This window comes from Mustela erminea, chromosome 18 (genome assembly GCF_009829155.1).
Source record: "Mustela erminea isolate mMusErm1 chromosome 18, mMusErm1.Pri, whole genome shotgun sequence".
In the NCBI taxonomy this organism is placed as follows: Eukaryota; Metazoa; Chordata; class Mammalia; order Carnivora; family Mustelidae; genus Mustela; species Mustela erminea.
Genome location: NC_045631.1, coordinates 58428980 through 58441453, shown reverse-complemented (window position 1 = coordinate 58441453; position 12474 = coordinate 58428980). Strand labels below are relative to the sequence as shown.

The 12474-nt window shown below is 61.3% G+C and overlaps 1 protein-coding gene across 1 annotated transcript; it reads left to right on the top strand.

Annotated features, from left to right (window-relative positions):
- The first annotated feature begins 1116 nt into the window (after positions 1 to 1116).
- On the top strand, positions 1117 to 3033 carry SOCS3 (suppressor of cytokine signaling 3). The gene is made up of 2 exons (XM_032321901.1): positions 1117 to 1394; positions 2012 to 3033. The coding sequence occupies exon 2, from the start codon at positions 2100 to 2102 to the stop codon at positions 2775 to 2777; it is 678 nt and encodes a 225-aa protein (XP_032177792.1). The 5' UTR covers positions 1117 to 1394; positions 2012 to 2099; the 3' UTR covers positions 2778 to 3033.
- Positions 3034 to 12474: the final 9441 nt, after the last annotated feature.

The window sequence follows — 12474 nt, the reverse complement described above, 5'->3', positions numbered from 1 at the left end:
GCTGTTTTCTGGAAATCCTCGGCTGCTGGACCTTTAAGCCCAGGTCTCATTCCAGCTGCGAGGAGAACTCTCCGGGGTCCCCCGGGAGGTCCCCCCGCCCCAGCTGCGGAGCCAGCCTCGCCACCGCCCCCTCCAGTTTCCATTCCCCCGCCTGGGAGGAGCAGCTCCGAACTCCGCTCCCCAGGAGACCCCGGGGCGCCCTCTAGCGGACGCGGGGCGCGGGGTGGGGCCGGTGCTTGCCCCGGGGCCAGTCCCGCCCGGAGGGAGCACCCGGCCAGACCCACACCGCACCCCCGAAAGTTTGGAGACGCAGACGTGTGAGAGCGGCTCTTGTCTGAGGGTCTCTGGTTTTCCGGCGGCGGGAGGCGGCACTCCTGTCCGCGTCGCCAAAGAACCTGGCAGTGGGCCGAGGGGCTGAGGCCGGACAGCCGCCACGCAGGCTGCGTCCCCTCCATCCCCGGGACTCCCGGCTGCGCTTCGGGGACATGACCCCGGGTCCCCACCCCCACCCCCACCCCCGCCAGCTCCCGGGTCCGGCCCCAGTGTCGCCGACCGGCTTCGGAGTGTCCCCACTTCCCTCGCGGCAGGCCCGGGCCTCCTGGGGCCGCGATCGGGACCTCGGGCGGGCTCGGGTGGGGGCGAGGGGGTGTCCCCGCGAGGTCTGAGAAAAAGGGAAGGGGAGCCGGGAGCCTCTCCCGCCCGGCCTCCTGGAACTGCCCGCGCGCTCCCGGAGCGGGGGCCCCCGCCTCTGCCAGAAACCGGCCTTCTTAGAAGGGAGGGGGAAAGTGTGAATGAGAAGTTGGGGGCGGAGCGCGCGGGGGGAGGGGCCGCTGCCAGGAACGCGCCGCCGGGGCTGGCGCCGCGCCCGCCGGCCGCCGGGGCCGCCTCGCGCCGCGCTTTGTCTGTGCGCGCGTCTCGGCCGGTCCTGGTCCCGCTCGCGGCCCGCCCTCGGCCGCCCGCGGCCCCTCCTTCGCCCTCCGCGCAGCCTTTCATTGCTGCGAGTAGTGACTAAACATTACAAGAAGGCCGGCCGCGCAGTTCCAGGAATCGGGGGGGCGGGGCGCGGCGGCCGCGTATATACCCGCGAGCGCGGCCTCGGCGGCGGCTCCGACTCGCACTCCCGCGCCGCCGCCGCCGCCAGCGCCGCCGCTCCGGCCCAGCTCCCGCCGCGGCCCCTCGCCTCGTCCCCGCCGGCCGGCCCGGGGACGCGCAGGGGGCAGGGCGGGCGCCCCAGCGAAGCCCGAAGGACGCGCGCGCGAGGCCCTTTGTGGACTTCACGGCCGCCAACATCTGGGCGCAGCGCGGGCCACCGCTGGCCGCCGTGCCGCCGCCGCCTCGCCTTGGGGACCGTAGGAGGCGCAGCCCCGAGGCCGGAGACTTCGTTTTGGGACGAGGTAGGAAGGAGGGGCGCGGCGTGGAGCGGGGCGGGAGCGGGGGTTCGCGGTGGGGGGGGGACCAGCTAGTCTCGGGAGCTTTTCCCGGTTTCCCCTCCCCTTCCCTGGTCATTCCCGGCAGGGAGGGGACGAGGTAGGGGCCAGAGCGGATGGAAGCCGGAGATCCCAGGTTCCCGGAAGACCCAGGCTGGGCCCTCGGGCTTCTCCTGTCCCCTCCCCACCCTACCCCCCCAATGCCTCAGATTTCTCTCTCCGACCCCGCCGCCCGGGGCCACCGGACTGCGCGGCGCCCAGAGCGTCCCGGGGGCCCTTCTCCCGCTCCCCTCCACGGCCATGCTCCCGGAGACCCAACTTCCGCGCCCGAGTTTCCCACTCGGCGTTCTCCCAGTGCGCGCCGGGGAGGGGGCTGCGTGGGGCCACCCCGCCGGCGGGGGCGGGGGCGGGGGGCTGGGGCTGGGCGGGCTCCGCGGGGTGCCCGGGTGGGAGGAAGGGCTCAGGCGGGAGGCCCTCCGGGCTGGGGGTGCCCCGGCCGCTCGGCGGAGGCTGGGGAGCCGGGGCGGACAGGGCGCGCTGGAGGGTTCCGGGCACTCACGCGGCGCGCCCCTTCCTCCCCACAGCCCCCCGGGATGCGGTAGCGGCCGCTGTGCGGAGGCCGCCGAGCAGCTGCAGCCGCCGCCGCGCAGATCCACGCTGGCTCCGTGCGCCATGGTCACCCACAGCAAGTTTCCCGCCGCCGGGATGAGCCGCCCCCTGGACACCAGCCTGCGCCTCAAGACCTTCAGCTCCAAGAGCGAGTACCAGCTGGTGGTGAACGCAGTCCGCAAGCTGCAGGAGAGCGGCTTCTACTGGAGCGCCGTGACGGGCGGCGAGGCGAACCTGCTGCTCAGCGCCGAGCCCGCCGGCACCTTCCTCATCCGCGACAGCTCGGACCAGCGCCACTTCTTCACGCTCAGCGTCAAGACCCAGTCGGGGACCAAGAACCTGCGCATCCAGTGCGAGGGGGGCAGCTTCTCGCTGCAGAGCGACCCCCGGAGCACGCAGCCGGTGCCCCGCTTCGACTGCGTGCTCAAGCTGGTGCATCACTACATGCCGCCCCCCGGCGCCCCCTCCTTCCCCTCGCCACCCACCGAGCCCTCCTCCGAGGTGCCAGAGCAGCCGCCATCCCAGCCGCTCCCTGGGAATCCCCCCAGGAGAGCCTATTACATCTACTCGGGGGGCGAGAAGATCCCCCTGGTGTTGAGCCGGCCCCTCTCCTCCAACGTGGCCACTCTCCAGCATCTCTGTCGGAAGACCGTCAATGGCCACCTGGACTCCTATGAGAAAGTCACCCAGCTGCCTGGGCCCATTCGGGAATTCCTGGACCAGTACGATGCCCCGCTTTAAAGAGCAAAGGACAGGGGTCGGGGCGAGGAGCCTGGGTCCCTTCTCCTCCGTGGCACATGGCACAAGCACAAGAATCCGGCCAGGAGAGCCCTGCAGCTCTGGGCGAGCCAGCGGAGGGTCGGACTGGCCCCTCCCTTCGGCCCTCCCCCCTGCAGAATGGGGCAGGCGGGACCTGGAATGTGTTGGAGGGAAGGGGGAGTGCCACCTGAGCGCCCCGCCCCCACTCCAGCTACTCCGGAGGAGCCCGCTGGCCCGATGGGGACCGCGACTGGGGACCGCGACTGGGGACCGCGACGACAGCCGTGGATTCTCTTCTCAGCTCTTCGCTTCCTCGACTCCCCCTGCATTTCCGAACAGGGGACACTGCGGGAGTGTTGAACTAGTGAGAACTGCCGGGGAGTCTTCAAACTTTCCAACGGAACTTGTTTGCTCTTTGATTTGGTTTAAAAGGGAGCTTTAAACCCGAGCAGGTCTCTGGCCTGGAAAAGGGTGCGCGAGAGGGCGCCCAGGGCCCCAGGGCTGCAGGCTGGCCGTGGCGTTGGCCGCTCCCACTGCCCACCCCCAGGTGAGGAGGGCGACTGCGTGCCCCTCCCATGGCTCTGGGCGATAAGGGCAAGCGGTGACCTGAAGGGGTCCGTTCTGTCCCCGTCTCTGGGACAGCCACCAGAAACAGGTCGCAGAGTCCATCTAGTTAGTGCCCGGGACCCCAGGGCCCTTCCCCCGTTTTAAGGGGGAAGTGGCACTGGGAGGGGAAGGGGTGGGCAGGTCAATGACTTTTCCCCACCGCTGCTCTATCGTCTGGCACCTGGGGCAGGTCGAAGATGGAGCAGATGAGCCATCTTTGACCCCAGATTCCGGACAGAGAAGATGAGGGATTCTAGTTTGTGCCTCCTGACTGTCTGGCTAGGAGATTTGCCTTAAATGCTCCCTGTCCCATGGATAGGGACTGGCACACAAGAAGCCACACACTCAGCCAATCCCGACAGAGGCCAAGGGATCCTCGGGGCCGGCCGCTCGGCGTGGGGGGAGGGGTGGGCGGAGGTGGAAGCGGGGGGGGGGTGAGGAATCCACGCCTTCCAGCCCCGCACTGGAAGAATGTGAGCCCATTCGGTAGTGGCCAGTCACAGGTGCCTCCCGGTGCCCGGGCTCTGGCAGGGCAGAGCCACCAGGTCCCACAGCCCTCCTCCCCTGGGGGAAGGGCACAGGCAGGAAGTCACGGAGAGACTGGGGCCCCGCCACCCCCGCCGCTCCAGCTCTGTCATAGCACTGATCAGTGAAAATTTTAACAGGAATGTAGCAGCGATGGAATTAACCTGGAACTGTTCTTTTTGGGGAAAAATGAAACAAACACAAAGTTTTCTGTGTCAGGTGTTGGGCTGGCTGGGGCAGCTGTGTGTTGGGGTGTTTGGTTTAGGTTTTTTTTTCTTTTTCCTGGTCTTTTTGTTTGTTTGTTTTAATAATGTTTACAATCTGCCTCAACCACTCTGTCTTTTATAAAGATCCCACCTCCAGCCCTCTCCCCTCCCCCACCCAGGCCTTCGAGGCTGTTAGGAGATGCTTGAAGAACCCAACAAGATACCAGTGGAAGTCAAACTTTGCACATATTTATATTTATACTCAAAAAAGAAACATTTCAGTAATTTATAATAAAGAGCACTATTTTTTAATGAAAACCGACTGAAGCCTTTTCCTCCCGGCCCCTTTCCTGCCTTGGTTTCTCTCCCCACCTCCCCTACCCCGCCTCCCAGGGGTGGGGTGGGGGGAGCCGCAGAGGTGCAGGCTCCCCCTGGCTGTCCGGGGCGCCCCTTGCCATGGAGACAGCCTCGGCTTCACTACGTCACTGACAAGCCGAAGCAGCCACCCCGGCTTTACCGAGAGGGGTAATTCCTGCCAGTCTGATTCAGATCTGACCAGAATATGCAAAGCAAGTTCGAAGGAAGCCCTTCAAAGGGTTTCAAAGGGTTTGCAGGGAGTAAGCTGAGCTGTGGTCAAAGCTTTTAGAGACTCCAGGCTATTAGAGGCGCTCTGCTGCTTGGCAAGGAGGTGTTCCGAGAAAGCCCAGACTCCCAGGGTCCTGGCGGTGACCCGTGACCTCAGCACAGCCCGGTTCATGGGAGGTGGGGGGAAGGGTGATCCCCAGGGGCACTGCCTCCCAGCGCCTCCAGCTTCCCTCCATTCCTGGGACACCCCTCCTGAGCGGTGGCCAGTCACAGGCCTCCTGGTGACAGCACCTATTTGCCTATTTTTAGTCGCTCCCACCCTTTGGGCACTTAGAAGCTATCCCGCTAAGCTTCCCAGCCCCACAAGGCAGGTGTGAGCACTGCAGTATTCTTAGACACGAGGGAGCATTGGAGCTGGGGGCTTACGCTGGTCAATTCTGATGCCTAGAACAGTGCTCAGTAAATATTTGTCCCCCGGGGAGGGGGGCAGCCACTTAGGTTCAGGGAGGTTAAGCAACCTGCCCACAGACACACCACTTGGGAATGTGGGAAAAGACACAGAACTAGAACCTGGGAGCATCTGGTTTCCAAAGCCCATGAACTCTCTCTGCCTCCCTAAGCACTAAGTATGTGCCCAGGGCTGCCCCTCTGCACATCTCCCCACAAAGTCAACAGGTGAGGACCCCCACTCTGGGGTTCCAGCATTACAGTTGTGCTCAAAAATTTAAAAAAAAAAATACTTTTTCTGTGACATTTTTCTTCCCTGCTTCCTCCCCGCCAAACCCCAAACCTGACAGCTGCAGAGATGAGTGTTATCCCCAAGTCAGGGGCCCCCAGGACTTCCCTCAAACCTCAGATGCCTGAAACAAACGCAGGAGGCCTCACCCCCCACCCCCCTACTTCCCCACCACCACCCCCCTGCCATAAGCTGCTCCAGGAATCTGTGTCCAAAAGGCAACCAGGAGCAAATAAAGTCATGTTTCTTTCCCATTTCCTAGACTTTGGGGGGAGATAATGGAAAGTGACAAGAAAGGACCAGGCTAGGCATGAGACTACTGAGTGGACAGAGCATGTAGGAACCACTTCAGAGAGACCACTGCTTCTGGAAATGGGAATGCAGACCCAGGTAAGCTCATCTTCCCAGAGCACAAAGTCAGGTGAGAGGACCCAGTGGGGCCTGGGAAGCTCCAGACAGCCTCTTCCCGAAGCAGGGGTCTGCCAGCCAGCCAGCCACCATCGGCCTTCAGCAGAGAGCTGCACAGCTGCTGGAAGGACAGACTCCCTGGAACCTTGGAACCTAGAGCACACTAAGTCCCAGTCCTTGGCCCAGAAGGCCGTTGAGTAAGGATGCCCAGCATTTGCAGGGCACTGATGGAAAGGGCTTGATCTTCTCTGCCCCAGGAGAGAGCCCTTGTCCTGGCCACCCCCGACGTTAAACTCAGAGGCAGGAAGACCCCAGACTCCTTTCCCTTGATGCCTGCTTCCCATCCTTCTTCCCACACTTTTGTTTGTCTCTCTGTTTTCAGACCACAAACTAGACCAGCCTTCTACTTTTGCAGACAAAGAAGCAGAGTCCCAGAGAAGGAAAGCAATTTGCTTACATTCACACAGCAAGACAGTGGCAACACCAAGGCAAGAATCTCTCCCTTACATCCCTCTGCCCCCCAGTGTTCCTTCCCGTGTTTCCTCCTCATCCTGCCCTCCTGTTGCAAAAATCTTTCTGTACTTCTCAGTCCTCTTGGGGACAGAGCCCACCCTCTCCCAGGGACCTAAGGGCAGGGGGCTCTCACCTGGCTGCCAGAGGAGTGTGCCTGGTTCCCAGATTTGCTAAGAAGTCTGAGCAGGCACCCACGCCTCAATGGGGTTAAGAAGAGCATAGCTGGGGGTCCCTGACCCCCAGAAAGGGGAGTTTGCTGCTTCCAGGCCCTGCAACCCAACCCTATCATGCTGCTTCTGGCTTCTGAATCCGCCCCCAAGAGGCCCTATCCTTTCTCCGGTGGTGCTGTTTTGGGGCAGGCCTCCGGATGAGCTAGAGCCAGGAACGGGAAACCTAAGGCCTGCTCTGCGGGGGGAGGGAGAGAAGGAGGCCACAGCCAGGGGAGCTGGAGATGGAAAATTAGCCTGCACGTTGGGTCCTAGTCTAAGGAACGAGGAAGGAGGTTCGGGAGGGGGCACCGCCAGGGTACCAGGCGCAGACACGGGGAGAGTCACAGAGGGAGTCCGAGCACCGACAGAAGTCCGCGGGGGTGGGGGACCACGTGCAGGGGGCGGATCCGGGAGACCCAAGTCGGGGGTGGGAAGAGCCCGCCCGGGACGCACCTTCCCGCGCCGCGTCCCGCCCCCTCCCGTGCGGGCTGCCGCCGTGCGGGCTGCCGCCGTGCGGGCGGGCGCGTCGCTCCCAAGCAGGCCTCTGCCAGGAAGACCCACTTCCCGGACGCCGCGGGAGCCCTGGCGGAGCTATGCGAAGAATGTCCGCGCTGAGCCCGGCGGGCGGCACCTCCCTGGCCCGCGCCGCCGCCGAGCCGCCGAGCCGCCGAGCCGCCGCCGCCGCCCAGCGGAGCGTGCGTGCCCAGGGCAGGCCACGCCCCCGACACGCCCCCGACACGCCCCCGACACGCCCCCGCCCCGCGGAGCGCGGTCGCCGTGACGACGGGATTACAGGCGCGGAGCGCTGTTTATTCTCAGCCGAGTGCCAGGAAATTCGACGGGGTGGCTGCCAGGCGCGCCTCCCTGGGGTGGGGGGGGGGGCGGGAGAGGGAGGAGAGAGGGTGGACCAGCGCGCCCGGGGCTCCTGGGGGAGGGAGGCGGCCCTCCGTCACCGGGGGTCCCTGACCCCTCCGAGGGGAGCTGCTCAGAGAGCACCGACTCTTTGCCGGCCAGAAGTGAATCAAGTTTTCTCCCCCCAGCGGAGCCAAATCTCCCTCCAGCCTGGCTCCGGTGGCCCCCCCGCCCCCCGCCCCCCAGTGCACACCCTTCTCTGTTCGGGGATCCCGTCCTGGGAGCCCCCCAGTCCCCAGCCCCTCAGTCCCTCATTCGCTCACTCAACAGCTATTGAACACGTCCAGTGCGTCAGGGGATTGAATGTGGGACAACACAAGGCCCTGACTGCCCTGCTCTCCTGAGGTTGACCGGGAGTGACAATGAACTAGTAAATCCATAAATACAATAATTACAGATTGCTATCAGGACCCCAAAGATGCATCTTCAAGTCACATTTCCAGTACGCCCCACATCCACGATCCTGCCCCACCCTCGGGTAGGCTGACCAGCTTGTCCTGGTTGGCCCCGCCCTGTCCCAGTTCACCCTGAAAGTCCAGCAAACCAGGCTAGTTGATCACCCCACCCTCAGGGCAGAATGCACCCATTTCAGAGATGGGGAAACTGAGGCCCAGAATACCAGGGCAGTTCTTCCAAGGTCATGGGGCCCGTTAGAAAGAGAACGGGAGCTGGACGCCCTCCGGCTGAGAAACCAGGGCTCCTTCAGCCAAATACCCTTCATACACACCCTCCTCAGGCCCCCTGAAGCACGGAAACACCTGCAGCCAGCCCCCAGGGACAGGATGAAATTGCTGACTTCCAGACTGCAAGCTGGGCTCCTTCTGAATCAGAAGCCCTGGGGATCTTCCGGGAAGCTGCATACTCAACATCACTCCAGGTGACTCTCAGACCACTGCGTGCTGCCTTCGGGGAAGACAAGCCTGGATCCTCCCCTCTTCCTGGGATGGGGAATTTCCTTCTTGAACCTTGACTAAGCCCATCTGGGAAGTCAGCTGGGAGGGAAAGCCTGGGTTCACTGCCCGCACCCCGCCAGGCAAGCGGCAAGCGCAGGCAAGTGCAGCCCTTCCCTCTCCTCCTGGGCTCCAGCCCCTGGGCCCTGGGCCTGAGACCAGGGGGCCCCATGCGGGAGGAGTAAGGTACTCCTTCTCCCCCCAGCCCCTGGTGTTGAGCCCTCACAGCTGCGCTGTGCTGGGAACAGGCCAGGCATTTGTGAAATCCTCGGGTGAGCCTGACCCACTGTCATGAGGACTGCCTGTGGAAGCTGGTGCAGGGAGGGGGATGGGGGGCTGTTCCCAGAAGCGGGGAGAACTCTGGACTTCCCACTCCTGAGTGCTCTGCATTGCAGCACGGCCTTAAGCAACAGCAGTGGTCTGGAAGGCTGCACTGCAGAGAACCAGAGGCCCCAGGCTCTCTTCTGAAAAGAAACTAGGGCTCCGAATGCTAAAACTTCCACGCACTCCTCCTTACCCGTCACTGCTGCCACTCGCAGTGAAGACCGGGCCCAGCCTTAGAGAAAGGCGGACTCAAGGCTAGACTTACAAAAAGAAGAAGGAGGGGAAGAAGATAACCAGAATGCTAGTTTGTTATGTACATTATACAAGAAAATGTATTTCCTTTTTTTTTTTTTAAATGATTTTATTTATTCATTTGAGACAGCGGGAGCACGAGCTAGTGCAGGGGAGCAGAGGGAGAGGGAGAAGGGGAGCCCAACACAGGGCTCGATCCCAGGACCCCATGATCAGGACCAGTGCTTAACCCACTGAGCCACCCAGGCGCCCAAGAAAATGTTTTTCCTTTCACTCCCTGCTCCCCAAATCTCCACTCTTCCTTTGGAACAGAAAACCTTACGTAGTACCTATATCATACAGCATGTTAAAGACACAAAATAGAAAACCTGGTCGTTCAGGAGGCCACCGTACTATCCAACTGCGGGGGATGCTGTTCACAATACACTCTTTGTGGTTGGGGTCCCAGAAAGTCGTGTGGTGGGGGGCTGCTGGGTTTGGGAATTTTAGGGTACATTAGCAGCGCCAGACCCTTGCCTTAACGACGCTCCAGGGCAAACCCAAGGCTGGTAGGAACTGTGTTCTGGGTGCTGTGGCCAGGGCTGGAGATCCATGCCAACCAAGAAGCATTTAGCCTTCGGGATGCTTACAGTCTGAAAGGGGAACCAGACGTGAAAACCAAGAAGTATCCTAAAAAGGAATGGGTGTAAAAATAAAATGTTATACAGCCTACAGCGGGGGGGGGGGCCCAGGAGGAAATGACCGACAGTGGTTTCCCAGAAGAGGGGCCACTGGTGAGCCAAGGCAAAAGCAGCGGTTGTCCCCTCCCTCAGTCAGGCGGTGTGGGACACGGGGCATCCTAATGATCCGAAACAGGGAAATGGCCCGGAAAAGGGAAAAAACCTTAGGGAACTTGAAGAAGTTTGGTATGTCCCCATCGGGCACATCCACGCCAGACTCATCGTCTAAAAATACTGCTTTTGTGACATCACATGCAAGACCCACTCCCGTAGGGGCCACACTGGTTCCTTGGACATTTTCTTTTCAGCTGGATTCCAGTGCTTGTCATGCTGTCACCTGAGTGGAAACCCGGCCTCGCCAGCTCCCCACCCCACGCACCCCACGCTGGCAGATACCCTTCCTTCCACCAGGGTGCCCTCCTCATCTGCCCACCACAGGCATTCCCCACCCCCGTGCTCCCTTGTGAGCCCATGTCCTGGCCTGTTGGGGTTATCCCACCCAAAGGCTCGGCCTGCCCCCCCCCATCCCGCTCTTTGAGTTCTGTCCCTCCTTTCAGGCTGCCTCCTTTCCCGCCTCCTCCCTGAAGCTCTCCTTGGACTCAGATAGTTTTGAGACCTCTCTTCCCTTGTGAGGCGTCTGCGGGGCCATTGCTACTTGTTTACCACCTGGTCACATGGTGTTATGGTTCCTTGACTTCTTCCCACCTGGACTGTGGACACTTAGAAGGAAGAAACTCACTCTGGGGATGCCTGGGGGGGCTCAGTGAGTTGGGCATCTGGTTTCGCCTCAGGTCATGATCCTGGGGTCCTGGGATGGATTTCTGCGTCGGGTTCCCTGCTCAAAGGGCAGCCTGCTTCTCCTTCTCCTTCTGCCTGCCTCTCTCTCTGTCAAATAAATAAATAAAATCTTTAAAAAAAAAAGAAAGAAAGAACGAAACTCACTCTTGCCCATTCCCTCGATGATTATTTACTGAATGCCTACTCTGTACCAGGCTCTGTATCTGCTCTTTCATGTTCTTCACAAAACCCACCAGATTAGGAGGCGCTAGTGGAAGCCCACGAGGCACTTGACCTGAAGCTGTACAAAACGAGATTGTCTTTAAATGATGGGGTTTCGGAAGTCGTTAGAGTATTAAATCATCTACGGTTTTTTACTTTGGGACGCAAACAGGCTTCTTTTATTTTTAGTACCTTATGTTCGCATAGATGGCATTTCTGTGTTTCTCAAAATGCATCCTGTTACGTGGTATCATTCCACGCTCCCTATTCCCCTCTGATGCAAGGGAAATGAAATGGATTGCATTTTCCCGGAGAGCAAATCAAGGTGTGGAGGGGGTTTAGACCTGCCGCAAAGCACACCAGTAATTAGTGGTAGAAGCAGACTTGGACCCTCATCACCTGGCTTCAAGCCTAGCCCCCTCTCCACTACTGCTAACATCTGCACGTGAGAGCACCCACCATCTAGCAGTGGCTGTGGAGGCTCTCCAGGCAGCTGGGGCCACACTGGCCACTCGTTCATGAGGCCAGCTCGGCCCGTGAGATGGTCCTAGGGCTCTCGTCCCACCTGTCATCTGTGGAGAGCTTGGGCCGTTGAGGGGTGGGGGGGACGCCAGGATCATCCCACCTCTCAGCAGGAGGGAGCCTTGAATGCTCAGGGCTGGTGATCCCAACGGGCACAGACTTGCCGAGGAAACTCCAGCAAGACCTCTGGCCAACCCCAATGTGCAGGATTTTGCTTGAAGTCTCAGAGAACCCCGATGTTGCCCTAAACTATTCTTTCTGGAAGCCGGGGGTGGGGGGCAGATGAGATGACCTCCACGTAACTTTTCTGCTATAGAATTCCTGTGAAAAGGAGGCTGGAAGGAAAGCAGGCAGCGCTGGGAAAGCCAGCAGAAGATATGGCAGGAAAGCCACCCAGAAGATATGGCAGGAAAGCCACCCAGAAGATATTCAGAGACCGACTGGCATTGCCCCATGGGGGGGAGGGCAGTCAATGGCTGTGGACTCCTGGCCTACAGTGGGGCTTCCCCGCTGGCCTCCTCGGGCCATCACTCCAGGGTTTGGCTGAGAAGTCGGCAAGGACCCTGACCAGACTATGGCCAGAGCCCTGGAGTGGAGGGGAGGAGCCCAGGAGAAGAGCCCAGCCCGCCGGCAGGCACACTGCCAGACCTCTCCAGTCTAAGAGAAGGAACTGAGAAGGTCAGCCAAGGGGCCCAGCTGCAGCGAGAGACCTTGTGCCCCACGCCAGGCTAAGGACTGAGCCGCTCATTCTTGAGTGCAGGAGGAGAGAAGCCTAGATGCAGGCAGAGTCGACAGGCCCCGGAGGTGGGGGTGTTCCCGGGCTGGGCTCTGTGGCTGGTAAGGCAGACATCTGGAGAGGGTTAGATGCCCAGTAGAGGCTGCAGACCCCCAGGAGACAGGTTGGGGAAGTGGTCGCAGAGGACGGGAGGGTCTCCTGGTCGTGGGCAGGATGGACACACGGCTGTGCGCATGCGCTGCTCAGCCCATTCTGCGCTCCATCTGTAAATGCAACCCGCGGTACCGTGGGCGGGGTGGGCGGGGTGCATTATCTTTCCAGGGCTTGATGCGTGACGGTGAGTCACCCCAGTCTAGCTAGGTCCCCCACTGTGACCAACACTGCTAACCAGGTGTTCTCAGCCTTGGAGTCAGGATTCAAAACAACTGAATCAGCCTGCCCCGGGTGTAGGCAGACCTCTGCTGCCGGGTCTCTAGA

Bases quoted from the DNA above. Each gene is read 5' to 3' on its own strand.
- SOCS3 (XM_032321901.1), top strand. From the start codon at position 2,100: ATGGTCACCCACAGCAAGTTTCCCGCCGCCGGGATGAGCCGCCCCCTG.